We start from the raw sequence: 26265 nt of genomic DNA, 5'->3' as shown, positions 1-26265 counted from the left end.
ACACGCGGGAAAATGCAGAGATATATTTTTAAAAATCGCGTCATGGTGTATCATTACACCGCCCAACATGACACCGACGGCAACGTGTCGATATATATTAAAAATTCGCTTTTGCTTTTCCGTTAAGATATATTACTTTTTCGTTTGATGACAGTCGTCACAAAAACGTCAACAATGATGCCGACATATATTTCTTCGTTTTATTTAATTCAACATTATTAGCCGGAAGTAAAATATGTTTCAGGAAATTACCGAGAGATATTTCTTCGTTTTTTAAAATTAGTTATGTGCGAATACACTTTAAATAGGTTTATTTGAAATCTTTAATTTTCCACAATATAATTTACTTGCCATTTATCATTTGATGATTACGAGACAAATTCCTCTTGAGGATCGTGACAATTCATGCGCTGCGTGGAAACTTCTATTTCCAAAATGAATGAGACGATCGATGAAGAACGCAGACTTGAACAGGATGCAGCAAGAAAACGAATGAGACGGGCGAACGAGTCATCGACGAACGTCAATGCAAACTTGCGGGGTCACCCGTGGGAATCCCACGGGCATGGATGTGTGTGACATTTCGACATATTGAGTTAGATGCTGCACATTCATTTTTACAAAATGGTTACTGGCAAGTCATCAGATCCAGAAATGGTGTAAAAACCACCGTTTAGAGGCCATTTTTCCCCGCAAAGCGGGGGTTGGCCTTTTCGGGGACCGTGGTAGTTGTTGTTTTTTTGTCCCCTTTTTGAAGCAATGTTTTACGGCCGGATGCCCTTCCTGACGCCAACCCTTTTTTGCCGCCTTCAACGACAAACAGGGAATTACCAGTGAACTGGTACTCAATTAGCCGACCTCGGAAGGATGACAGGCTGAGTCAACCCCCCTGGCATTAATTCGGCGATCGACCGAGATTCGAACCTAAGCCGGCACCCTAGCCGCTAGCCCAACACCAGAAATGGTGTCATGAACACAATTTATTTACGCACAAGCACAAAAGCAAGACGGGCCGATTTCCGATTCCGACGGGCCGACGGGCGAGACGGGCCGATTTCCGATTCCGACGGGCCGATTTGGAGCAAGAAAAAGAACGAGACGGGAGAAAAAGGAGAGAAACGAGACGGGGAAAGCCGATTGGAGAGGCGAGTGAGGCGCGATTGGAGAGGAGTGTGAGGCGCGATTGGAGAGGAGTGTGAGGCACGATTGGAGAGGAGTGTGAGGCGTGATTGGAGAGGAGTGTGAGGCACGATTGGAGAGGAGTGATTGGAGGGGAGTGTGAGGCACGATTGGAGAGGAGTGTGAGGCACGATTGGAGAGGAGTGTGAGGCGCGATTGGAGAGGAGTGTGAGGCGCGATTGGAGAGGAGTGTGAGGCGCGATTGGAGAGGCGTGTGAAGGATTGGAGAGGAGAGGAGTGTGAGGGATTGGAGAGGTGAGGGATTGGAAAGGAGAGGGATGTGAGGGTTTGGAGAGGAGAGGAGTGCTAGGTGGAGAGAGGAGAGTGTCAGGTGGAGACAGGAGAGTGTCAGGTGGAGACAGGAGAGTGTCAGGTGGAGAGGAGTGAGGGGTCACATATTATGTGAAATAACTAAATTCACACCATTTCTGGATCTGATGACTTGCCAGTAACCATTTTGTAAAAATGAATGTGCAGCATATAACTCAATATGTCGAAATGTCACACACATCCATGCCCGTGGGATTCCCACGGGTGACCCCGCTAGTATATATATAATATATATATATATATATATATATATATATATATATATATATATATATATATATATATATATATATATACATACATACATACACACACACACACACACACACACACACACACACACACACACACACACACACACACACACACACACGAGTACCACTCTCAATCAGGACCGAGAGAGTGTGATGAACTGGGGAAAAGACTGGCTTGTTACTTTCAACCAAAAAACGACCGCCTTGTTGGCTGTGTCTAGTTCAAGATCACCTTGTTTTCCAACACTGTCTATGGATTCTTCACCTCTGCAGGAACTCAGTTGTATCCGTCTGTTTGGATTGGATATCAGCTCAAACTTCAGCTGGAAAAAGTACATCTCTGGTATAGTTAAAAGTGGCTCCCAGTGCCTTGGCTGCTTATTTCCTGCTTGGCGATACCTTTCTCAAGCTGCTATGCTCCATCTATACAAGGCCACTATACGACCTGTCATGGAGTATCATTACCACTCGACGTGCTGCAATTCTGTTGGGACAGGAGTTGACACCATCCCTGGAACCTCTCAGTCCACTGCTCTGTTGCTTCCTTGAGCCTTTTCTATAGATATTATCATGGAATGTGCTCTGAGGGTCTATCACAGGTTGTTCCACCTCAGCATACTTTCAGTTGCTCGACACGTTTGGCAGTGGATGTGTATGTGCCCCTGCTAGTCAGGGAGACTATGCAATCCCGTGGGATTTTTATGATTAGAAGATCCCACCTATATGAATGTGTTAAATAGGTACCAAAGAACATGAAAAACCATGTTGGCAATTTTGAAAGTGTTGCAGAGGGCAGCCATCTTGGATTTCAAAATGGACGTATTAAGGCCTATTGTTGCTATAAGGCCATGAATGTTCTGTGAGGTTAGGCTAAGTTTAGTAGTTGAACATACACTTATCAAGTCAAGGAATGAATATATGAAAATTCAAAATGACTGCCAATATGACATCAATATTTCATCGTTTTGAGTCGGTGGTACATTGTCCATACTACATGCTAGTTGTGTGGTTGGTTGCCAGAGTTTATTGCCTGCTCCAATCCTTGTGGAAGTTACAATAACTCATCTTCACTATCACTATCCTCCACTTCATCATCTGAGAGAACTGTGTCTTCTGTGTTGTTACATGATTCTGAGTCCTCACTACAGCTACAAAGATCTGTGCAATTCAATCCATCCCTTCTGCATTTGCAGCGATTACTTGAACATCGTGTCTTTGCACAGGAACATTTCACCAGATCAATTACTGCTTGCGGAGCAGGCGGCAAGGTTGTCATGACTGGTTTATATCGGCCATCTACCAAATTCCAACCACATTCCAGCGGTTCTGGTAGGTCTGGATTTGCAATGATGTCATTATTCCAAATCATGGCCTGGTAGTGCGCTCTCAAGATGGCATTACGCAGTGCAGCTTGGGTTGGAGGTAAACCTTCTGATTGAGCTTGCTTCTTCTTGAATAGCCACCACCTTACATCAGCTACATTCAACAGCTCTGTGTTAGGGAGATACAACTTGCATACAAATGATTCAATTGCAGCAAACAAAGTGTTAGGTCGTTCATCTGTTGTTCCTAGCTGTACAAGGGCATTTACTATCTCATCAGTTGGATCAAGTTCCTGCAGTACTTTCCAGAATTTATTCTTTCCTTTTCCAGCAAATTTTCCTGTGACATCTGCTCCTGATAGTGCATGAAATCCTGGTAGAGCTGCAGCTTTCCTTGGACCCAAGGCACTGTAGATGGGCTCAAGGGGTATCACCCTATGTTTTTGACCAGCCCCTGTTATGAAGGAAGTATTTGGACATAAACTGGGGTTTCGTCTGATGGCAAGTACAAGCACATCGGTGTCTGGTGAGTGGATGTCTAGAGAGGTAGCACCATTTACAGAAGCAGCAATGGAATGCAGAATGAGTTTGGTATCTGCTTCTTCTTGACTACTTGAGAGGTCAACTACTGCTCTATGTGTAGCTCTTGCCTTATTCCGCCAGGCAACCACAAGGGACTTGCCCATTGTTACATCATGTTGCAGTATCTTTTCAGCCAAATAGGTGGTTAATGCATCTTTCGTTGACACTTGGGCAAGCAACTGCTGCATGCTTAGTTTGCCAATTGATGTGGAATCAGTAATATGATACGCCACTGCCCTGTTACCACCCAAACGTCTCTCACGGGTTGAAGCTTTCAGAGATTCTCCAGTGTCATAACGATCAAACACCAAATGTACCTCGTCGTAGTCACCATACTTCTGCCAGTGGCGTCCAATGAAGTGGTTTGCTAGGTCATGACAGGTTTTGATGCATTCTGGCTTGTCCAATGTTGGTAAATCAGCCATTGCATCGATGACAGCAACGCACTTATAGTTGACTCCAGCTTGATCAACTCTTTGGTTATTATTTTCCTGGGTCACTGCTTCAAGCTTTGGCAAGTTTTCTAGTATCAACATCAGGTCACTCTTCGATGTGGTGTGAAGGAGTGAACCATCGGCTGCAAACAACGACCTCGGTACTACAGAAAATTAATATGTACCAACAGCTTGCTTAAGGTCAATATCTCTTGCTTTAGATACTACCAGTAAACGGGCAAACAGTGCCCGATCTTCCTGGAGTTCCACAATTTTGTCTTCAATTTTTGTCTGAGTTTTCATCGCACTTGACGACCACATCTGCAACTTAAGTTTCTTCATTGGCACCCAAATGTTGACATTGTTTGTAGTGGTTCTATCTGAAACAAATTGAGCAAAACACTCCTCCAATCTGTGTTCTTCTGCAAATGTCATGTAGGACTCTCTCTGGCATGACGGCTTTGGTAACCATATTAATCAACTGCTCACATTCATCTGTAAAGGGGTTTGTGCACTTGTTGATAGTATCCGTCAGTGCAACTACGTTCTTCACATCTGTAGTTTGGTTTTGGTATCTGTATTCTCATTATGCTGCTTCATTGTTTGGTTTCTTGGTACAACAGCTATTGCCTCTGCTTCTTTTGCTAGCCGGGCAAGATCTGGTGCCACTAAGAAGAACTTTGCGCGGGCCAAGGGGCTGAGTGTCATACCAATGAGTCCACCAAGTACTTTCATCATCCGGTTTACTTGCTCGAGAGCGTGTTCGGGACCAATTGCACAGAATGGGTTGATGTTCTTGTTGACAACCCAATTTCCATCCATAAACTCGGCCCATATTTCTGGATCTGATTTGGCCAAAGCTTTCATGTCTGCCAAGTACACAGAAAGCAAGCTGCATAGTTCAACTTGTCATGGGCAAAGAAGTACTTTACAAACGTTTCCGTTGCATCAAGATGAAGCATCCAGTCACCGCTTCGCACTGCTCTTATGTACGTTGGCATTTCCAAAACCATCGTCATATACTGGCAGATGGCCCATGCCAGTGGTCTGTTAGCTATAGCTTCATCAAATTCACTCATCCAGGATTCCAAGTGAATCCACTATGTTTCATATCTTCATGAGCTCTCTGTATTTTCTCAACATTATTATCTCTGCATGCCTTGTTGAGCTTGTCAGCCTTTTCAGCGCATTTGTGGTGTCGTTCCCCTTTGTCTTTGAAGAAAGCCTTAACGTACGAGGTAAACAAAGCTTGCACAGTAGTCAAGTGGGCTGTTATTCCTCTTTTCACATGACGTCCATCAATAATTTGTTTAACAGTAGCTGCGCCATATAACTCTGCTTCAATCCAGCACAAATCTAATCCACTACCATCCATGTAAGAACCTAAAGCTCGAAGCTTGGCCATGACTGTATGCAGTTCTCCAGGACGGAGTATCATGTGGCTGCAATCATCTCGGGCCATTTGAAGTTGCTTCGCTGGTTTGTACAAACCCATGTCTAAAGTAATCACCGTTTTATGTTCTCCACCAACGACCTTCGCTGAGATGCCTTGCGCTTGCTTTAATATTGTAAGCAATGTTGGCCACTCATGAGCTGGTGCAGCTATCAATGGTGGTGTATTGACACATGTGAGTGACATTGTTGTGTTTACGAGAGAATTGTATGCTGACCACTTCGGAATGTGATTAGCAGCTTCTGGACACATAGTTTCTACTTGATCTGCGTCTGCTTGTTGTTCCTTAAATGCTGCAAGGTTTAGAAGAGCCTGTCCTAACAGCCAAACCACGTCACGTTTATAGCCGCTACCTGGTTGGTGTTCGTTGAGGGTAAATGCTGGGTACGAAAATTGAAATTTTGAAATGAAAAAATTGTGAGTGTGTGTGTATGTGTGTGTGTGTGTGTGTGTGTGTGTGTGTGTGTGTGTGTGTGTGTGTGTGTGTGTGTGTGTGTGTGTGTGTGTGTGTGTGTGTGTGTGTGTGTGTGTGTGTTTGTGGGGATGTGAGTGTGTGTGCGTTTGTGTGTTTGTGGGGATGTGAGTGTGTGTGTTTGTGGGGATGTGAGTGTGTGTGTGACATCTCAGTCACACATGTCATGTCACACAGTCATGTGACATCTCAGCGAAGTTCGAAAATTGAAATGAAATTGAATTTAAAAAATGGAAAAAAAACAAAACATTGAAATCCAAGATGGCCGCCATCTGCAACACTTCCAATTTTGCCAACATGGATTTTCTTACTCCTTGGGACCTAAATAGTCTACCTAGGTAGGTGGCATGTTCTAATCATTTAAATCCCACGGATCTTTATATCACAACATAGTCCCCATGACTATGCTGGCCCACCTTAGCTGACCGTATCGAGGTTGAAGGGCCGAAACGGGATGATGCTGAGGACCTCGACTGAGGATCCGGTCAGTGCGGCACACTTGTGACCAGGTGTGTTTTGAACTTATGTTTGTGCTGGTGCTACCAGTGACTCCCAGGAAAGACTGGGTGGCGACCAGGAATAGGCTGGTGACGTTGGAGAGACAGCATCAGTGGCAGGTGGCCTTGTAAGCCATTTTGCCAAGCTGCATGGTTTGGATTGTGTGGCACCCATAATTTACAGTGTTGGTTAAAAATAGAGAACACCCGAAGGGCTCTCCGAGAGGTGGGGCGGAAGATGGGCCCAAACGGACAGATAAAACGGATAAAGACCCCTATACTGATGTTGACAAACGAGAACGGATTGTGGATGCAAGTCTGGTGAGGTGTCAGTGTGGACGTGAGTTCGGATCCTTCAGGCCAAGAAAGGGTGTGGGAGTGATCGTGTGGGAGATGTTGGTCTATGGGGTGATGGTGTGCATGTGGAGGCAGGGCAGGTTCGAGAGAAGTGTGGGTGTGGACGTGAGTTTGAGTCGGTGAGAGGATTGCATATCCATCGGAGCCGGATGGGTTGTGTGCGTAAGGTGGGTGAGGAGGAGGTACAGCAACGCAGTGCCTTTGAAAAGGGGACAGGGACACGTAAGACGGCCGGGAGAAACAGCCAGGTAGGAAGCCACAGTGTTGTATGTCCTGGGGTTGTACTTCAGCAGGGAAAGGATTTGAGGAGGAGAGTGAAATGGCCATGTATGGGAGAAAGGGAAGTATGGGAGAGAATGGATGGAGTGATGTGTGGGGCGCTTCATAGATTGAAAGGAAGGGTGGAAGATAGATTGAGAAAGATGAATGAGATTGTGTTTGAGTATGTATCTGTCACGTTTGGAGTGAAAGAGTGTGTAGAGAGGGGTGATAAGGAGGAATGTTTGAGCAGGAGGCAGAGGGAGATCCATGAGTTGAGAATGGAGTTGAGGAGTTTGAATGGAAGAGGGCAGTGGAAGGGGAGAGGAATGGCCTTGAGGTGTTGATGAAGCATGTGAGGATGAGGTTGGTGAAGTTGAAGAGAGTGGAAAGGATGAAGAGGTGAAGAAAGGAGAGGCAGAGGAAGAGAAAGAGGTTCTTTGAGAAGCTTTTTCAGTTTATGAAGGATCTGTTGGAGCCATCTCGAGGTGGTGTACTGAAGGTGCGAAAGGAAGAGTTGGAAGGTCACCTGCGTGTCACGTATGCAGACACAAGGAGGAACGAAGACATCGAAGGATTTGTGAGACCGACAGAGCCAGGTGTTCCATTTGATTTGTCAGAGCCAAAGATGTCTGAGATTGAGACAGTTTTGAAGAAGGCATGGGCGGCATCGGCTCCAGGACCAAGTGGAGTACCATACAAGGTGTTTAAGAGTTGTGAAGGCATCAGGCAGTATCTGTGGAAGGCTCTGAAGGTGGTATGGAGGCAAGGAGTGGTGCCCAGTCAGTGGACTAGGGCGGAAGGAGTTTATATTCCAAAGCAGGAAGAGGCTGTGACACTGGAGCAGTTTAGACCGATATCATTGCTCGATGTAGATGGGAAGATATTGATGAGTGTCTTTGCAGCACGGCTCTCAGGATTCATCAGAGGGAATGGTTTTGTGGATGGTTCTGTGCAGAAGGCAGGAATACCAGGATCACCAGGATGCATTGAACACTCGGCAATGGTCTGGCAAGTGTTGCAGGAGGCAAAGAGGCAAAGGAAGGATGTGGCGGTGGTATGGCTGGATTTGGAGAATGCATATGTGTCAGTGCCGCATGCCTTGATCAGGTATGCCATGGATTTATTTTGGGTGCCACGAAGATTTTGGGATTTTTGATGGCATATTATGATCAGTTTTGGATGCGGTTTGCGACACAGTCCTATGTAACAGAGTGGCAGAAGTTGGAAGTGGGGATCCCGATGGGATGTACCATCTCCCCTATTTTGTTTGTGCTGGTTATGGAGTTGTTGATACGTGCGGTGAGTGGACATGGGAAAGAAGTGGAGCTAGCCCCTGGTCAGAGGTTGCCAGAGATGTTTGCTTTCATGGATGACCTGACAGTTGTCCAACAGTTCGCTGATGCAGCATTAGAGGTACTGGGACGACTGGAAAGGTTGATGCGGTGGGCAAGAATGGGATTTAAAGCAAGAAAGTCGAGGAGTGTGGTAGTGAGACGAGGAGTGGTGGATAACATGCACAGGATTGAGCTGGGAGGGGATGTGGTTCCATCATTTGTGGAGGCCCCTGTGAAGAGTTTGGGAAGATGGTATACAGTGGAGTTGAATGATGTGGGAAGAATGGAGGAGGTCAGAAACAAGCTTTTGAGAGGTTTGAAGAGGATTGATGGATGTGGTTTGCCAGGTAAGTTGAGCGTATGGTGTTCGAAGTTTGGATTGATGCCTTGAGTATTGTGGCCATTGATTAAATGTATGATATTGCGATTGGGCATGTAGAGAGGATGGAGGTTGTGGTGAGCGGGTTTGTGAGGAGGTTGTTGGGAGTGCCACGCTGTGTGATGAACATTGCCATTTATGGTCAGGGTGCCGGTGGAAAACTCCAGTTTCCCTTGACATCATTAACCGAGGAGTTTAAGGTGGTGAGGGTGCGGGAGTTCATGATGTTGCAGGATTCAAGTGATGCAGTGGTAAAGAATGCTCTCCCAGAGAAGAAGGGAAGTCGGAAGTGGAATGCAAGAGCAGAGGTGGACGAGATGGAGGAGCGGTTGCAACAGGAGGAGGTCATGGGGATGGTACAGCACGGGAAGCATGGCTTGGGGTGGATGGAGCATGAGCGATGGGGAAAGGCATGTGTGAAAGAGAGGAAGAAGATGGTTGAAAGGGAGGTGAGAAGAAAGGAAGAGGAGGGGAGATATGTGAAAGCAGTCAGTCAGGCACAGCAAGGTGCTTGGACTAGGTGGGAAGGTGTGCTGGTGAGGATGTTGAAGTGGTAAGAGATTTGGAGGAGCCAATATTGTTGAATTTCCTGTTGCGGGCAACGTATGATGTGCTTCCGTCACCAGTAAACTTGAGATTGTGGGGGTTGTTGCAGGAGGAGAGATGTTATTTGTGTGGAGGTGTGGGAATGGTGCAGTATGCACTGAGTGCATGTTCAGTAGCATTGGCAGCAGGACAATACAGGTGCCGACATGATCAGGTGTTGGCGGTGGTGGTGCAGATGGTGCAACAAGAGGTGCTGAGGTCGAGAGAGAGAAGAGTGGAGAAGGAGACTGATGGGGGAGAGGTGTGGTTTGTCAAGGAGGGCCAAGTGGTAAGAGGTGGAAAGAGGAGTTGGTGGAAAGCAAGAGGGCTGTCAGATGCTTGTGATTGGCAGGTGGTGGCAGACCTAAAGCCACAATTGGTATTCCCAGAAAAGATCTGTGTGACAAGGTTGTGGCCTGACATTATCCTTTGGTCAGGTGCAACAAGGCAGGTCATGTTAGGGGAATTGTCGGTACCTTGGGAAAAGAACATGGAGGAGGTGCACGAGAGGAAGAGAGGAAAGTACAGTGAGCTGGAGGCAGAGTGCCTGGAGAAGGGTTGGCGAGTTTCGTGTCAGCCATTTGAGGTGGGGTGTAGAGGGTATCTTGGAAATTCCTTTTCTGCATTTCTTGCTCGGCTTGGAGTGTGTGGGACAGAAAGAAGGAGGATGTGTGACAAGGTGGACCTGGTTGCCTTGAAAGGCTCATTTTGGATTTGGAGGAAGTTTATGGAGGCACGTCGAACGGTGTTGGTTGAGGTTATGGAATAGAAATGGAGGTGTGTGTGTGTGTGTGTGTGTGTGTGTGTGTGTGTGTGTGTGTGTGTGTGTGTGTGTGTGTGTGTGTGTGTGTGTGTGTGTGTGTGTGTGTGTGCGTGTGTGTGTTGCAGGAGTGGGTCATGAGTGGGTGTGGTTTTGCACGTTGGTAAGGGTAGGTTTTTTTTTTTTTTTTTTTTTTTTTTTTTTTTTACTATTACAATTATTATTTCTTATTTTGTGTATGTGAGTGAGTGAGTGGGTGAGGGTGTGTGTTTTTGCATGAGTGTGTGTGTTTTTTGTATGTTGAGTGGTGTATGTTGTAAGGGTAGGTGGTTGGTTGGTGTTGTGTGTATGTGTTTGTATGAATGATCTGGTGTGATTTGTTGGTGAGTGGTGAAGTGTATAAAGGTGGGTGTTTGAGTGTTCCACCAGGTTTGTTTGGTGCTGTGGATTCTGGATGTGGAGGTGTTGCTGTTGTAGTCTGCGTTCGCACTGGCTGGGGGTGGGGGTATGTACGCATCCAGGTGTAGTTGCTGCATGTGGATGTGTATGTGTCCCTGCTGGCCCACTTTAGCTGACCGTATCGAGGTTGAAGGGCCGAAACGGGAAGATGCTGAGGACCTCGACTGAGGACCCGGTCAGTGCGGCACACTTGTGACCAGGTGTGTTTTGAAATATATATATTTCGTGCGGACATATATAATATATATATATGAAATATATATATTTTATATATATTTTATAAATATATTTTATAAATATATATATATATATATATATATATATATATATATATATATATATATATATATATATATATACAGTGGAACCTTGACTTACGAGTTTAATCCGTTCCGTGACCGAGCTCGTAACTCAAATTGCTCGTATCTCAAATCAAATTTCCCCATTGAAATGCATTGAAATGCTATTAATCCGTTCCAGCCCGCCAAAAACCACACCAATTTTTTTTTAAATATACAGTATATATAAAAATATCTCGCGCTTTATATTTCACCTGTATGCAGCATACAAGTTGGCAGGATGGCCTGGACTGGAGGTACGCACACTTGACTCTAAAGTCTAAACTGTCCAGCCTGGGTTTGAATCCCGACCCAGCTATAACCTGTCATGGGTGAATCACAGGCAGGGTGATTCATCAATGGGTGTACCGCTAAACTGGGCGCCCCGTTTGCGTCCCATTAGTTGTTGGATGTTAAGGATCTCACCGTGTTTTCCACAAAGAGAAGGCGAGCTATCGCCGGCACTCTGAACAAGTTGACGGCAGAGATACTGTACTTGCACGGCATGATAACCACGTGTCGCACGATCTCTTGTCATGGTCCACAAGATTATCACAGAGAGGTGCAGCTTCCAGCGTTTCGAGATCTGATCCAGGCCTATCCAACGAGACCGGTCCCAGCGTTCTAGGCCCGGTGGTTGTCTCAGACGGACCCGACAACGGCAGTGTTCGTTTTAACTCGATTCGATTCGAGCGCCGACGTGCCGGCGAACAAAACCGGTCATATCTTTTGAACGCGTGGCTCGATTTTTACAAAATAAACTTTTTCTTGAAGGTCTGAACCGTGCGCTCCAAACGATACCGAGTTTGACCCTGAGAGAGCCGTTTTGCGCCGGCAAAGGCGCCTTGTGTGACGTGAGGACCACGTCGTGCTGCATAGATTATCATAAATTATCATATCATTATCGGCGGCGTTATATATCATTAGCGCTATACGACAGAGATACTGTACGTGCACGTCAAGATAACCACGTGACCGGAGCCCACCTGGCGGCGGAAACTCAAAATAACCGAAATGCGAAAACTAAACTGCAGCGCTATACTACGACAGAGATACTGTACGTGCACGGCAAGATAACCACGTGACCGGAGCCCACCTGGCGGCGTAAACTCAAAATAACCGAAATGCGAAAACTAAAATGCAGCGCTATACTACGACAGAGATACTGTACGTGCACGGCAAGATAACCACGTGACCGGGTGGCGAAAGCTCGTAACTCGGATCTCGGCTCGCATCTCAAAGCAATAAACTGCCAGAGTGACGGCTCGTATCTCGAAAAACTCGTAAGTTGGGGCACTCGTAAGTCGAGGTTCCACTGTATATATATATATATATATATATATATATATAAAAATCAAGGCACCTCCTAGCTTTAATGGTGAGCACCAGCCACGAATTATGTCTCACACGGTAAATGCCGCATAACCCGCAAGGAACCAACAGCCTGTCTGCCACACAGACCATCGTTCCCACCAGTGCAAACCAAAACCAGGGGGTGCGGTGCGATCGGCGGGGATAATAATCAACGAACATAACAGCGTGACGAGCGCTGTCCCGATCTCCTGTGGACCGAAGTCCTAGACCAAAGCGTCACCTCCGACCCAAAGGGTCTTCTGGAGGCTTCAGCCCGGCCACTCTGTCAACAGACAGAGATTTATTCATTGGTCCCCATTGGGTAAACATCAAGCAGAGCCGCCAATCCAGATTTAGGGCTTATTAACCCTCGTCAGGACGGCATACTGCAAAAAATCTAACCAATGAGGACCAAAATCGTCTATTAAGATGATCAAGGCCGGGCTGGAGCCTCCAGAAGACCCTTTGGTCTAGGACTTCGGTCCACAGGAGATCGGGACAGCGCTCGTCACGCTGTTATGTTCGTTGATTATATATATATATATATATATATATATAATATATATAATATATATATATATATATATATATATATATATATATATATATATAATATATTATATACATATATATATATATATATATATATATATATTATATATACATATATATACATACATATATATATCCATATATATATATATATATATTGTTACGGATACGGGGGACAGCTCTCCCGTTAGCAAGGGGTGATTAGCCCCTTGTCCTGTTAAGCTGGCCGTCTCCCCGGTCCTGGTACTTGTAACGCTATCCTGCAGGATGGAACGGATCAGGGTTATGGGTACAGGGTTTATCCCGAATACCTTTATCCGTCCCTCTGCAGACTAGGGAGACAAGTACCGCTCGAACCCCGGTTTGGATGGTATAGTTGCTGAGCGGTTTTAGCAACCCGAAGTTCGAGCCATGAACAGAACTAAACCCGATCCTGAACGTTGGCCGAATCTCGCCACGTACACTCAATATTGAAACCACTAAAGCCACCGAACGAGAATGAAGAAGAAGAAGTACGGAGGAATAACAGGATTTATTAATTATTTACACAAGCCAAAGCAAAAAGAGCAGTCAAGGTTATATACAGGGAAATGGAAGGAGCAGGAGACACAGTGAAATCATTAGCTTACCTATACAAGCTTAATTAATACCCCAGGACAATGTGAAAGACAGACAAACATTCACACTTACACGGGGAAATGCAGGCAGGAATGAATGGCTTGGAGATGGATGGCTTTGAGAGGCAAGGAAGGTTCAGCGGGGACTGGGCACGGTCGGGCCAGAAGGCACCGCCGTCAAAAAGCCGAGCCGCGGTCGTGCGGACTCCCGCGGTCCCAAACTGCGCGGGCGAAGTTCCTTTCTCCGCACTGCTGCGTCGCGCGCTCCTTGCGTTGCCTCGGTCCGTATTTCCTGCAGCGCGGCACGTATCACGGCGGCTTGGACACACCTGCTCATCTCCAGCGCATCTCTGGTGTGGGCGTCTCCCCGCGGGTTATATAAGCCCCACCCTTGAACCTTTGCGAACCTCCCCCAAGTGTTCTCTCTGCGCCCTCTCAAGCCAAACCCCTCGCTCTGGGTTGGATGAGCGGGGCCGACTCACTCCTCCCCTCTATGACGAGGTGGAGACACGCCTTTCTTCTTCCAACCGACCGCGTGCTCAATGGAGTCCATTTGCGGCGAAAACCATCCAAACCTGACACTTTGCAGATGGGACCTACTCTTATTTAATTCGGTGCAATGAAGAGTCAAACTATTGGGAAACACAGTCTTAAACTACATAGAATAAGGGACTAACTATCTAAAAGGATATATGGTGCCCTGCGTGTAGGTTTATGGAATTAACTAAGAGGACGAGCTTCGACCTTTCTTTACATTACGGAGGGTGACATTTCCACACAACAAAACCATAATTCTCACATTCTTTTCACTTTCTCAAATTCGTTACAATATATATATATATATATATATATATATATATATATATATATATATATATATATATATATATATATATATATCTATCTATCTATCCATATATATATCCATACCATGTGAATGAAGTTTTTGGTGTTGAAAAGTGCCATTTTGCAAGTTTTTTAAAATTTTTATTATTATTATTATTTTTTCAAAATGATTTTGTATGCTCCATACATTACATGAAAATGTGATGAGGGCTAAAAACATAGCGTATAAATTAATTGTGTTTTGTTGTCTTTTCAGCCTCTTAGCAAACCATGCAAGAGGCTTGCCCCAATGGTGTCTCAGGAGATGTTGTGGCAGAGGAAACAGAGGGTGATGCAAATGTGCTGCTTGGCAAAACAGAAGAGGTTAATAAATCGGCCAGTGAGGTAAAAACAACAAAAAAGCACGAAAAAAATATTATCTTTGCAGAATATTATCTTGTTTTCTTTTTCTTCCCATACTTATTCCACTTTTGATTCTGTAAATTAAGAGGCTAATATTTGATTTCCATTTTCACAGTTTAAGAGACGGAAGAAGAAAAAGAAAAAGAAAAAGAAGGTAGTGTTCATGCGTGTGGCTGAAGTTTATTTTGCACGCACGCACACACACAGGCACACACGAAGGTCCTCACTTGAGAACTGGGAGTGATCTTTTCCACCTTCTGAAACACGCATTTTGAGATAACAACCAACAACACTTGCATTTACAGTTTGTTTCATTAAAATCGGTTCATAAATAAAACTTCTTCAACAATTTAAGGTTGGTGTTGACCGACCTAAATTAAATCAATAATTTGTGACATGACTTGAAGATTGCTGTCAATCAATGCTCCCCACTCAACTTGACTGGCCTTGAACAGTTTTATACAGAAGAATGGGCAAATGTTGCCCAATCAAGGTGTGCAAAGTTGGTGGAGACCTATCCCAACAGACTCACAGCTGTAATTTCTGACAAAGGTGCTTCCATCAAGTATTAACTCAGGGAGGTTGACACTTATCCAACCAAGATATTCTAGTTTTGTGTTTTCAATTAATTTTCTGTAATTTGTAGAATTTGCTTTTCACTTGGAAGTTGTGGGTTACGATGTGTAATTAAAGGTGGAAAAAGTCTGATTTAATGCAATTTAATTCCAGGCTAAGGCCACAAAATGTGAACATTTTGAAAGGGGGTGCAGACTTTCCATAGACACTGTATATTTCTAATATCTCTCTGTAAATTGACTTTCAGAAAAGTTTCATTTCACTGTTATTATGATTAAATTAAGTTTAATTATTTACCATGGACCAATGGCCCATTAAACATTTACAGATGCCTTCTGCTCGTATGTGTGTCATGGGGACCGATTGTCATGGGGACCGCAAGGCTAACCCCCGCTCTTGCAGGGAAAATGGCCTTAAAATGCCTGTTGTTGTTGTGTTGTTTCTGCTCGTATGCTTCATTTTCACCCCCGTCGTACATGGAATACCTCCAAAAGCTCATTTGCCTATTTCAATAAACTTAACGAGAAAACTGCGCCAGACAAAATGAGAGAATTATGTGAGCCTGTGATTGTGTTTAAATTGCTGAACATAGCTTGGAGACGAGATTGACCCACTCCCAGAACACGTTGTATGATTCATTACTAGACTAGTCTGGTTGAATGAATGATCGTTTTAAGGCCATTTTCCCCGCTAGAGCGGGGGTTAGCCTTGCGGGCCCCATGACAATCATGGTTCCCTGTTTGAGGCAATGTTTTTATAGTCTGGTTCAGTCTGGTTTTGGTTTGTGTTTTGGAACAGTCTGGTTCAAGGGCATTAATTATTATCCCGAACTGATGTAGCCCCCCTCATGTACCATACTTGTGATCAAGTATTCTTAATCCAACGCCATCAAGATTTATCGTAAAAATGCATGTTATTTTAGATAAAGCAAAAGGTGATCATCAAATTGTGAATTGTAATCAACCAATCGTTTTCACATCTTGTTTCATGTATTTGCAAGTTCACTAACTTTCCACAGACCACATGTGAGTGTGATTTTTAGAATTATTGACAGTATTTCTTAATTTGGCGATATTTCATCGCACCAAGTGGATTTCAAAAACCTTGTCACTCTGATCATAGTGATTGTAAATTTGGGGTCAAATTGATGTTCATTATGCGATTTTAAGGGTGCTTGGCTGGGCATCCAAAACCCAACCACTTGTGAATTTTTGGGTGGTTGACGCTAAATTACGTGCCCTGGGCACCCTTTGATGTTGAGCCCTGATGTGTATATATGTGTGTGTATTTGCATATATATATATATATATATATATATATATATATATATATATTGCGGTTTTGAGAACCCACACAGGTAGCATCATTAAAGGTTAAAGGTTGCACTCCATAGTTAGGCCACATGCAACACGTAGGTCACCTTAGAACGTTAGTTATTTCATAGTATGTGTTTAGGATAAGGCCATTTCCAATAGTTGCATATGCGTTGTGTAAAACAAATAAGAGTAGGCCCTGTTCAGTTTGCACGCTCCCTCCAATCGACTCCATTGAGCACTATCCAGTCTGCACCCAATTGCCCCTCGCGGTTTGTTACGCGTTGGGCCGGTAGCATTCGCTGCCCTTGGGCTTTCGCTCGAACCAGCCCAGATGCCACGAGGTAAGGCCCGAAAAGAGGGCAGAGCGCAAGGGTGGGGGTGTGGCCACGTCAGGCAGCCATCAAGGGCGGAGCTGGTAAGACCCCATCAACCAACCAGGGCTCGGGTGAGATCGCCTGACAGGGTGTGGCTAGAGATTAGAGAGGGTTCGCGAAGCGGCGCTATATAACCGCGAGCGCAAAGCCCTCTGAAGGACTTACGCAGCAGTGCTCATTACAGAAGGACTTAAGCGCATCAGAGGACTTTTGTGGAAGGCGCCAGTATTGAAGGACTCGTGTGAAAGGATTGTCACGTTTGGCATTCGTGCAGAAGAATTGGGAAAGGCGCTTTGGTGACATCATTGGGGAAGTGGCGCATTGTACATAGCGATACCGGGAGCGCGTATAAAGGCGCCGGTACAACTATTACGTACGCAGTATAATCGCCAGCCTACCTTCCCCCCAGTATAACTGTCCGATCCGCGCCACCGACACGTGGCGATCTCGCCTGCCATCTGCCGTCTACCATCACCAGCTGCTTCGTGGTACGAGTCGGGGACCGGAGCGAGCTGTGGACGCCATTGGTGGACCCTCAACCCGATCATGTACATCGCCGTGTGAGTCTGAGCCTGAGTCTGAGTGCGAACGGGCCCGTGTCCAGGGATAAGTATAAGACTGGAAAAGGCTGCCCTGTGTATCTGCATCCTCCTCTTCCCTGTACATTGCTTTTCTTCCTCTTCTTTGTTCAAAGTGTGTACTTCTCTTCCTTCCCATACAATTGTAAATAAATTCCTTGTTCTTCCTGTTTTTCCTCTTAATTCGATCGTCTTAGTGATTTCTCCATTGGGTAAGCGTGGCACGATTAAGAACCGCTCCAATCGGGTTACTTCCCGTTAACGGCCTGAATCGTGGCTCGCTTCGCTCGGCGTGTCCACTCACGCCGTGGTTCGGGTGGGGTTATTTCCTTGCTTCACGGCCGGTGTTAGTACTTAGGTAATAAGACTAATTCGGCTTACAACCCTATTTAACACCGACCGGAAGGAACGTGATAGCCCCGGGATCGCGTTGGCTAGATAACAGACAAGGGGATTAATCCCCCCTTGATAAGGGGAAGGCCGAAGTTTGAGATCCGCAACAATAGAAAGATATATATCCGCAACAATATAAATATATATATATATATATTGTTATGAATTTGAGAATGGTGTTTTTTTTGTGTTGTAAAATATCACCCTCCTTCCTCCAGTTGTTGTGTATAAAGGTCAAAGGGCGTCCCTTAGTTAGGTCATACAATCACGTAGCCAAATCATAGATCTCCCTGTTCAGTAGTTATCTCCTTAGTCTGTGTATTAGATTAAGGCTGTGTCTTCCATTAATTGACACTCCATTGCACCGAATCCAGACAAGGTAGTATCCCCTTTCAATTTCCCCAGAACCTCCATTGGATTCCCCTTTCCTCAATTGCCAACTGCATTGAGCGGTTCGCTGAATTCTGCTGTAGCTGTGGGTTGTTGTTTTCGCTGCAAGACTCCATTAGCCACGAGGTCATCTCGGAGCCGAAGGTGGGAGGAGTCGGCCCAGCGCCGGGAACAAGGCGTGGCCTTGCCAACGCCTCCTCTAAGGGCGGGATCGGTGAGCCCTCGCGACCAATCAGGGCCCAGGCGACCTCACCGATGGGCGTGTCCTGGAGGCCGGTGGCTTGATCGCCTGAGGGAGATATAAGCGCACGCGGAAGCTTTTGAGGGAGTTGCGTCAGAGATACGGCAGATGCGTGACCCAGCTGATTTCTGCAGAGAGCCGCCTCAACCAGCCCCGTTTCAACCAGCCGCGTGAAGCCCTGACGGGGCAGCGAGTGACCCTGCCGGTGTGCGGTGTAAAGCCGAATACAAGGAGCTGCCGGCTCCTCGCTTCCCGCCCGGAGTGGACCTGCTCGCTGTGCCCTGTGATTCCACCTGCTCATCCCTCCAAACAATTCCTGTCCTTCCATCCTTTTGTGTACGTGAGTTTGTTTTGTGTGTTCTGTCCTGGGTTATAAGTAAGTCTGTATAAGCTAGAAATTGCACTGTGTCCTTCTGGTCCGTCCCCCTTTCTACATTATTTTATTATCCTTCCTTCTTCCTTGGTTTCTTTCATTGTGTAAATAGTAATAATAAATAATAGTAGTATTTCCAACCTTTTGCCTTCATCTTCTTCTTCTTCACATCCGTCGTCTTTGTCTTTTCCCCATTGAATACATGTGGCACGATTTGGCCAACGTTCAGGATCGGGTTAGTCTTTGTTAACGGTTCGTGCCGCGGCTGCCATCCGCTCGGCAAATTAACATCTTATCCGAGGTCGCGAACGAAGCTGCTCACCTGCCTCTGGAGGGAGCTTGTGCAGCTTCAGGGACCACGTCGGTCAGTCACAAATGAGGGGACTAATCCCCCCTCGAGAAGGGATCCGAGGCCGACGTTGGGTTCCGTAACATTTGGTGTCAGGAGTGAGATTCGGACCTGAAGCGCGAATCGCGCTCTCAAATTTCGAGTGGGCCGAAATTTACTTTTATTTAACATCCTAAATTAAAAAATCGTGCCATGGATGGTCAAGGCGTTGGGATGCCGGTGGGGGAAATGGAAGAGGGGTTAGGGGTAACCCAGGACCCCAGGGAAGAAGTGGGAGAAATGGAGGAGAACAATGAGGAGGTGGTTGAGGGAGTATCAGGCGCACAAAATGGCGCCCTCGCGCATGTGGCTGGAGAGGCGCAAAATGGCGCCTCACACGAGGTTGCAGCAGCCGCGCCCGCAGCACTGGTGGATTCGAACCTTTTTTTGCTACAAATGGGGGCCCTTATGGAAAAAATGGGTGAGCGAATGAGGGACGAAGCGAGGGCTGGTAGTGAGCGATTGAGGGGCCAAATGAGGGACGAAGCAAGGGGTACCAGAAACCAAATTAAAGAAATAACTGAGGAAATGGCGAGGGACAGAGTCGCATATGAAGTAAGGGAAGCGGAGAGGGACAGAGACCGCGGGTTGAGCGAGCAGGTCCCAGGGGTGCACGAGGTGGTAACGCGGGTCGAGAAGCACTGGTTGGGCGAAGTGGAGGAAAGCGCGGGTACAATGATGGGTATAGAGATCGCAACCCGGGGTATGGGGCAGCCGGCGACCGCTGAGGTAGGAGAGAAAATTTTATTAAAGCCAACGGTCGTCGAGGTGAATAAAGAAAAAACAGTAGTGGGTATAATTGAAATTGTAGAAACGACAGACGTAGAAGAGCAACAGTCGGAGGAAGGAATGGAAATTGCTCAAAGTCTGAATGCACATCCTGATGCCGTACTTGCTAATCCTTATAAAGATTTGCAGGTGCGCGTGGAGAAGAGGATCCCAAAGGTGAGACGGGCTGTATATGGCGCTAAGAGGTTTTTCGGCAGAGTGTTCGGCGCGAAGAGAATTGTCGCGCGCTTGGGATCGAGGAAGTACCCGGGCGTTCGTGGAAGGTCCTTTGTGTGCTGTGTTAAAGCGAATGGCACGCATGTGAAAAAAAAGTGTGCGTCAAGGGGTGAGCGTGTTACGAAGCGCGAGTGTGAAACCGAGTGCGAGCGGGAATGCACGTCGGAGTGCACGGAGTGTACGTGCGAGGGTGAGAGTGAGTTGGTGGAGGAGCGGGTGCGAGGAAGCACGCTTGGAATGGACGGCGAGAGTGTGCGAGAAAGCACACCTGAGTTGGTTGTGGCGCGAGTGTGGGAGAGCCCATCGGAGCGCGTTAGTGGGTGGATGCAAGAGTGCACGCCCATGGTGAGTGTTACGGAGGACGTAACGGAGAAGAGGTGTGGACCGAAGTGTGCGAACGGCGAATGTGCGCAAGAGGGTGCGCGAGAGGTGTGGTGTGTAACAGGGAGTGTGGTGGTGGAATGGACGGAGTGTGTGGAATGTACTGGCGGCGTTGGAACGCCAGGTTTTGTGAGTGTGAAAAGGGTCGCGTATGCGAGTGAAGCATCGACGTTGAACGGGGTAGCGTTTAGAGTGACGGATAGCCGACGCGGGCGCTCGGTGCGCGGCGCACTTTGTTGGATGCGAAGCTTCGTGCGGATCGCGCTTTGTTGGATGCGAAGCTTCGCACGGATCGATGCTGCGTTGCCCCGCTTCGGAGCGTCGCGCACGATTCGGGCCTGGCCCCGCCCCGCACGGTCGAGTCTGGGCCTTGTCGGGCGAGGCGACCGGTCCGGTTCAGGGGCGGGTAAGAGGAAGCGGACGGTGCCCCCTCGTGGGGACGGGGTTCCGACCGGGCGAGCATCGGGCCCGGGACCGCAAGGTACCGCGCCGAGATGATGCGTGGAATCTCGGCCCGACCAAGCCCCCCCCCCCCCCTGAACCTAATGCCGGACGGAATCAACCTGCAGGCGACCAAACCACCCAAATTCATTGCTCGGCTTTACGAAGCCGGGCTTTGAGAATGTAATGACGCACCGAGGCTCAAGTTTAATGAACGGTGATGATGATCGTGTTTTTGATCCGAAATTTAGAAAAGTGAATGGAATTGGCAGATAATTGGCAAATTTTTGATTGATTGCAATTGGATGAGCCAAATTGGTAGTGAGAGATGCCCGATGTGGTGGGATGGCAACTCTGTCATCCCTCACAGCGGGGGCAAAGGAGCACTAGTTATGGGGTTGGCAGTGAAAACTAGCCCGGGAGGGTTAGGATAATGATGGGGATCTAGAGAAGATGACCATAGGTAACGGTAAGGTTAGGTAGTGACAATGATACCTGTAGTGGGGACGCAGGTAGATTAGTTTGGATTATAATGACGAAGGAGCGCAATAGTTTAAAGGGGCGACGGGGAAGCGCGAGTTTTAGCAAGGCAACAGGTAGGTCAGATGATGCCGTGTGTGTGTGTAAAAAAAAAAAGAAGGTATTCAGAAGTGTATTGTGAGAAGGTGATTGTGAATTGTATTGAGCGTGGAAGTGTATGGAGCAGTGAGTGAGGAACAAGTGAGATTGCACAGGTGTGCAACTGAACAGGTGCATGGAGCAGTGTATGAGTGAGTGATGGTGATGTGTGTTGTGTTGACCAAATGGTCCAGGGAGGAAGGAGGGTGCAGGTAGCACCAGGTGAGATTGCACAGGTGTGCAACTACAGGTGTATGGAGAATGGTTGTGTGGAATACATGGAGTGTGGAATATATGGAGTATGGAATGGATGGTCGTGGAGTGAGTATGGTGGAAACTGTGGAGTGGAGTGGATGGTGCGAAGGTGTGAATGGGGGAAGGATGGACCCCCATCAGGAATACCCGGGGAGGGTAGTGTAAGAGTTAGGTAGAGGGTACAGGTAAATTGTGGTTGGATATTGGCATCTGTGGTGCGTGGTGGAAGAATGATGGTTGAATGGGTGCATTAGTGACGTGGAAATGGCTGGGCGTGTAGCCTGTTAGTGTGTGTAGTTGGTTGGGCACTCCACCACTGTGAGGATGTCGGCGAGGTGAGGCCGCAGGTGGGCTCTGGGAGCCGGTAGAGTTGTTGTGGATGGGCCCCGAGGATCCAAGGACGGACCCCGGTAGCCCAGTGCCAGAGCGGGCACCGAGTGGGGTAAGCGCCAAGGAGGGCCTTCCCCAGTTAGATAGGTTAGGGTGAGGAGCTAGGTAAGCTCGGGTGGCAACTACAGTGGTGGAGGTGTGCAGGTGGGTAGACCTGCTGGGAGAGCTACACGACTCAGCCCGGAAATTGTGCAAGGGCACCGGGAGATGAATCGGGGGAGTGAGACCCCAAATTGATAAGCACCACAGTTTGGTCAATGGGAATTGGTTCTTAAAACCACATCGAGTAAGATGGCCAATGGTTTGGCAGGGAAAGACCCCGGGTAGTGTAAAGTGTATTAAAGTCATTTAGAAGATAGTTAGGATTAAGAATCTCCTTGCACCATCTACATCCACTCACCTGAGTTGACGTACCTCCACACCATGCCAGGTTGTTTTTTATTATTTTTTTTGTGCAAATGTTTTGGGATGTGAGACGCATCATGACGTGGGTGTGACATTGTGCTTTGTGTTCCATCTCTCCCTCCTTATGAGGATTGATGATGAATTGGGTGATGGCAAATTTGGTTAGAGGGATTGTGGGGACGAATTTGGTGTAGGGGAAATATGGGGAAGACGAGACATTAGTGACAAGTTTGTAAATGTGTAGAGTTTTGTAAATAGGGGGTAAGGGCAAGGGTAGAGTAGGTAACAGGGGGGGTGACGTACGGTAGGGACGAGCTTTTCTCCGCTCAGTCTCCAAACGCACCTCACCTTGCATTGCCTTGTTTGATGTGTACCCTTGTGACCTTACCTCTCGCTCACCTGTCTTCCCCTCCCCCCCCTTGTCTCCCACACGAGGACTGTGCGCCACTGGGTGCTGAGGGGAGCGTGCGGGAGTCCGCCATTGTGCGCCCGAAACTCCCGGAACCAGCTGTCTGCATCGATGCACCACCTTATGGACCACATGTCTGTGGCTGAGCACCACTGATGGATGCCATGGGTTGGGGCATGGCCCCTCTGCTGGAACCGGACATGAAGGCCCGAGATCTTGCTGGCGGAACTTGGGCACAGGGCACCTATGCCCCACAGGTGAACCACCCCTAGTCGGCCCTGTGGGCCATAAATAAAAAACGGACACGTTTTCTGCACTTCTGTTTTGTCCAAATAGGCCGCCAGTAAGAAAATGATGGTTGACAACATCTGGAAGAATAACAATAGCCAGCAGAGGGAGCCGAAGAGGAAGACACCACCAGGGGTTTGTTGTTTTTATTTTTATTCTTGAACTGTGATGACTGTGCACCAAAGGGTGCTTTGTGGTGCTTGATGGTGTTTTGGTGCTTTCTGGTGCGTCGATGCAGGGCAGACTGTCTCCCCCCCCCCCCCCCCCCAAATAACAATCACAGGTCCTGGGTTGCGTTTTGTAAATAAAATAGCGTCAACTGTAAATAATGCTCCCCCATCGTTCATGTTGTAGTTTGAAGACAATTCCGCAATTCGGTTAGCTGTGGGCGTGAGTCTGTTAGGTAGGGTGCAATGGAGCAGCGGGACATATTTATTTATGTTTTAAAACTGTCACACTCAGGGTCAGGTTAAATGTAGAGGGAACTACACCTGCGTGCCACACTAAAAGTAAAAGTAATAGGCCCGGGACGTGCCTAAGAGGAGGAGGGTGCAGTGTTATGAATTTGAGAATGGTGTTTTTTTTGTGTTGTAAAATATCCTCCTTCCTCCAGTTGTTGTGTATAAAGGTCAAAGGGCGTCCCTTAGTTAGGTCATATACAATCACGTCGCCAAATCATAGATCTCCCTGTTCAGTAGTTATCTCCTTAGTCTGTGTATTAGATTAAGGCTGTGTCTTCCATTAATTGACACTCCATTGCACCGAATCCAGACAAGGTAGTATCCCCTTTCAATTTCCCCAGAACCTCCATTGGATTCCCCTTTCCTCAATTGCCAACTGCATTGAGCGGTTCGCTGAATTCTGCTGCAGCTGTGGGTTGTTGTTTTCGCTGCAAGACTCCATTAGCCACGAGGTCATCTCGGAGCCAAAGGTGGGAGGAGTCGGCCCAGCGCCGGGAACAAGGCGTGGCCTTGCCAACGCCTCCTCTAAGGGCGGGATCGGTGAGCCCTCGTGACCAATCAGGGCCGAGGCGACCTCACCGATGGGCGTGTCCTGGAGGCCGGCGGCTTGATCGCCCGAGGGAGATATAAGCGCGCGCGGAAGCCTTTGAGGGAGTTGCGTCAGAGATACGGCAGATGCGTGACCAGCCGCGTGAAGCCCTGACGGGGCAGCGAGTGACCCTGCCGGTGTGCGGTGTAAAGCCGAATACAAGGAGCTGCCGGCTCCTCGCTTCCCGCCCAGAGTGGACCTGCTCGCTGTGCCCTGTGATTCCACCTGCTCATCCCTCCAAACGATTCCTGTCCTTCCATCCTTTTATGTACGTGAGTTTGTTTTGTGTGTTCTGTCCTGGGTTATAAGTAAGTCTGTATAAGCTAGAAATTGCACTGTGTCCTTCTGGTCCATCCCCCTTTCTACATTATTTTATTATCCTTCCTTCTTCCTTGGTTTCTTTCATTGTGTAAATAGTAATAATAAATAATAGTAGTATTTCCAACTTTTTTCCTTCGTCTTCTTCTTCCTCACATCCGGCGTCTTTGTCTTTTCCCCATTGAATACCTGTGGCACGATTTGGCCAACGTTCAGGATCGGGTTAGTCTTTGTTAACGGTTCGTGCCGCGGCTGCCATCCGCTCGGCAAATTAACATCTTATCCGCGGTCGCGAACGAAGCTGCTCACCTGCCTCTGGAGGGAGCTTGTGCAGCTTCAGGGACCACGTCGGTCAGTCACAAACGAGGGGACTAATCCCCCCTCGAGAAGGGATCCGAGGCTGACGGGTTCCGTAACAATATATATATATATATATATATATATATATATATATATATATATATATATATATATATATATATATATAATGTCGCGCAACCCCGATTAACACCAGAGTTGCGGATTGCCGATCACGAGGCTTTAACTCCGAGGCGGAAGCTCAATAGCGGATTCCAAAATCTAAAACCCCTAAGCGTGCGGAATGGAGGGAAACGGCACAAGTCCCCGCAGCCTTAACTAACAAATCAATCACCCGGTAACTGCGTTCAAGTACGTACAGAAAATAATGCAAGGGTTTATTCAGGAAAAGGGCAAGGACAGGAAAAACACGCGTCGGTAATAAAATAAGGTACTAAATCGGGATCCCGCACACCGACTTCAGAAACAAAACGAGGGATGATGAATTACGAAAATAAAAACGTCCGTTATGTAATTGGGTACGTGGAGCTCGGTCTTAGCTGTCTTGTCGTCTTCAATTCCCGGCCTGGAAGAATCCTCCGTCCGCCTCGCACGCCCCGCTAGGCCCGAGCCAACGCCCTCGCCGCTGCACACGAGGTCCGTGCACCAAGCTCCAAAGCACCTCGAGGTCCCACAGCAGGACAGCGAGCTCCACTCAGGCTACACGTCAGCCCAACACCGGTCGGGGCCTCTGAACTGCGCTGCTAGGAATCCAACTGCTTGGGATCAACTACTGAACTGCGCAGTGGCGTTCGGCAACTGCTCAGGCTCAACTCTCGAACTTTGAACTGCCAACTCCGCTTGGGCTCTCTGCGCTCAACACGGGATCAGATCTGCACTCCTCTCTCTGGTCCAACTCAGGTCGGGGCTCTGATCTCATCTGAACTGCTCACTCAACTGAACTGAACTTGACTCCTCTCAACTCAGGTCGGGGCTCTGATCTCATCTCCTGC

At 47.3% G+C, this 26265-nt stretch overlaps 1 protein-coding gene across 1 annotated transcript in view; it reads left to right on the top strand.

Annotated features, from left to right (window-relative positions):
* LOC137431172 (uncharacterized) overlaps window positions 1-26265 on the top strand; it is a gene marked incomplete in the record, with an annotated part of 229080 nt that overhangs the window by 12648 nt on the left and 190167 nt on the right. The window contains 3 exon segments of the mRNA XM_078781587.1: window positions 10771-10858; window positions 14621-14748; window positions 14882-14920. Of these exon segments, the coding sequence (XP_078637713.1) occupies window positions 14635-14748; window positions 14882-14920 (153 nt within the window).

Source organism: Myxine glutinosa, chromosome 7 (genome assembly GCF_964187855.1).
Source record: "Myxine glutinosa chromosome 7, kmMyxGlut1.1, whole genome shotgun sequence".
Classification (NCBI taxonomy): Eukaryota; Metazoa; Chordata; class Myxini; order Myxiniformes; family Myxinidae; genus Myxine; species Myxine glutinosa.
Note: the sequence above shows the minus strand (reverse complement) of the source record. Positions and strands in the feature narration are given on the sequence as shown.